The sequence below is a fragment of the Oratosquilla oratoria genome, chromosome 22 (genome assembly GCF_046742065.1).
Source record: "Oratosquilla oratoria isolate Oo_2021 chromosome 22, ASM4674206v1, whole genome shotgun sequence".
Classification (NCBI taxonomy): Eukaryota; Metazoa; Arthropoda; class Malacostraca; order Stomatopoda; family Squillidae; genus Oratosquilla; species Oratosquilla oratoria.
In genome coordinates, this window is record NC_134798.1 from 4,015,419 (window position 1) to 4,017,918 (window position 2,500).

Below are 2,500 nucleotides of genomic sequence, written 5' to 3' on the forward strand. Positions count from 1 at the left end.
CGGGGTACTTATTTTTTAGACAGTCCATATGTTGCATGGGAAATGAGTTAGCAAACTCTTCAAACTTATTAACGTCTAGTAATTAAAAAAATGCATACTCCTGCATGCCAGAAAATCGCTCTCATAAGGATATCAGAATGTTATCAATTATTGTGAAATAGGTAATTTTGTAACCAATTTGCGCACCTCGGACCTTTTTCTAGGAGGAGGATCGAACTCATCCGCCTGTTCAACTACAGCAGCTGTATCGCGCAGAATGTTTTCATAATGTTCGTCCTTACGATAACCTTCAACACAATGAATGAAGTCATTTAGTTTACTCTGACCATACTTTATGTCAAGTAGCTTACACTGTAAGATATCAAACAGTTTTCCAGCCTGAGAAAGTATGTTATCAAAGCAATTGATGAAAAACATGAATGTGAAATCATTCAACTTTGCCAATAGATTGTCTGCTTGACAAAGTGTATCTTCATCCCACTTTTCACTTGTGAAGGCATTTTTCAAGTTTTCATACAATAGTTTTATGGATAACACCGTTCTTGACCTATAGCACCATCTTGTTTCACACAGTGATGGAATACTGACATTGAATTGTCTGAAAACACTTTTCCGTTTGGTACTGGAAGATGTAAATTTGCTAAATGAGCCTAAATGAGAAAAAAACATTTTGACTCCACTCACCTTCTCTGCACTTTTACTCAAGACTAAGTTAAGTTTATGTGCATAGCAGTGAATGAAGTGCGCGTGTTTAAATCCTTTATCCCTTACCTTGCTCTGTACTCCGTTTAGCGTTCCTGCCATTACAGCTGCCCCATCGTAAGTCTGGCTCACTAATTTATCTGTAGCGTCATTGAAGGAGTTCAACGCAGTTGCGATTACATCAGCCAGTCTTGTAGCACTTTTATCATCACTGATTTCATAGAAGCCAAGAAATCGTTCACATATTTTGTCTTCATATACATATCTTATTATGATCGACAGTTGGGCATGCATTGCACAGTCTGTAGTTTCGTCGGCTTGTACAGACATAAACGGAGCTTTATCAACTTCGCTTCTAATTTCATCAGAGATGACATTTCCAATCGCTTGTATTAGGTCATTTTGTATTGTGCTTGAGACACCTGAAATATGTTTCGTCCCCTCTTTAGTAGAGAGTCTAGAAGCAAACACGCTGTCGATTTCAGCAAAGCACTGCAATAGTTCACGGTAATTTTCTCTATTATGGCTGTCACTTCCTTCATCATGTCCACGTAGAGGTAACTCTTGTTTACACAGGTAACACTGCGTTTGTTAAGTGCTTTAAATATTGTCTATTTTCTTCAACTGCTTTGTTATGCAATTGTTTTTCCAGTTTAGCAGACTCACTAATAACTCATAATATCGTACTGTCCGAAAGTTTTCAAGCCTTTATAACTACTTAAATGACTCACCGATTTACTGTGATACTTACAGTCACTCAGGATGTTTTTATAATTATTATAGCCTCCATCTGTCCACGACTGATTAGCTTTTGGTTGAAACAACAAACATGGCCAACAATAGAGTTTCTCTGTTATGCTACTTGCACAAAGCCAATCAATCTGTTCATACCATTTTATCTGGAATGTTCGAGTTCCAACTTTAGTTTTCAGTGAAGGAGTTGGCCTGCCAGCTCGTATTATTTCACGTTTTTCCGAAATATTCCTGGCTCCAAACGGCCTATTCTTTATATCTAGTACTTTGTCTTTCTCCATTTTTAAGTTAAGGGTTAAAATGAAAATAAGGAAACCTTGCAAAACACTGATCTATACACACAGACGCACATGTGAATAGCAATCAAAGAACGTCCGATTGCATGCACCTGACACTACTCATGCCCGTTAGTGGTGGGCAGCTACCGGTAAAGTTACCGGTTTTATCGGTAACAACCTTAACAGGAGCTTACCGGCAAACATTCTGCTACCGTTAAGGCTCCGTTAACCGATAAGCTATACCATAACACTCGGAGAGCGGTAAGCACGTCTCGGCTTGGTGGTAGTGAGTGACGGTACTGACGGTAGTGGTGGGCAGCTACCGGTAGTTACGGGTTTTATCGGTAACAACCTTGACGGTAGCTTACCGGCAAATATTCTACTACCGTTAAGGCTCCGTTAACCGATAAGCTATACCATAACACTCAGAGAGCGGTAAGCACGTCTCGGCTTGGTGGTACTGAGTGACGGTACTGACGGGCCCAGTGTCCCGCTAATTTTACCGGTTAAACTTTTACCATTGAGCAAGTATGTACCGCTAAGGTCTCGGTAATTCTTTACCGTTAAAACAGGTTTTTTTTCGGCACAATTGCTAATTTCTCATTAGAGTTAATGTTATTTCTGTGATCAGCATACGGAACTATATTAATTGTGAAAGTTTCATCGAAAAATTCCGCGTGTCGCCAAACGAAGACCCATATATATATATAATATATATATATAATATATATATATATATATATATATATATATTATATATATAGATA

At 38.5% G+C, this 2,500-nt stretch overlaps 1 protein-coding gene across 1 annotated transcript; it reads right to left on the minus strand.

Annotated features, from left to right (window-relative positions):
• Positions 1-147: 147 nt before the first annotated feature.
• On the minus strand, positions 148-1,736 carry LOC143037199 (zinc finger MYM-type protein 1-like). Its single transcript, XM_076205317.1, has 2 exons — positions 1,434-1,736; positions 148-1,284 (listed from the first exon to the last, which is right to left on the minus strand). The coding sequence occupies exons 1-2, from the start codon at positions 1,734-1,736 to the stop codon at positions 148-150; spliced, it is 1,440 nt and encodes a 479-aa protein (XP_076061432.1).
• Between the last annotated feature and the right edge of the window lie 764 nt (positions 1,737-2,500).

Coding starts and splice junctions, on each gene's coding strand:
- LOC143037199 (XM_076205317.1), bottom strand. CDS start 1,736: ATGGAGAAAGACAAAGTACTAGATATAAAGAATAGGCCGTTTGGAGCC. Junction 1,285..1,433: donor GTAAGTATCACAGTAAATCG/GTGAGTCATTTA, acceptor TAACAAACGCAG/TGTTACCTGTGTAAACAAGA.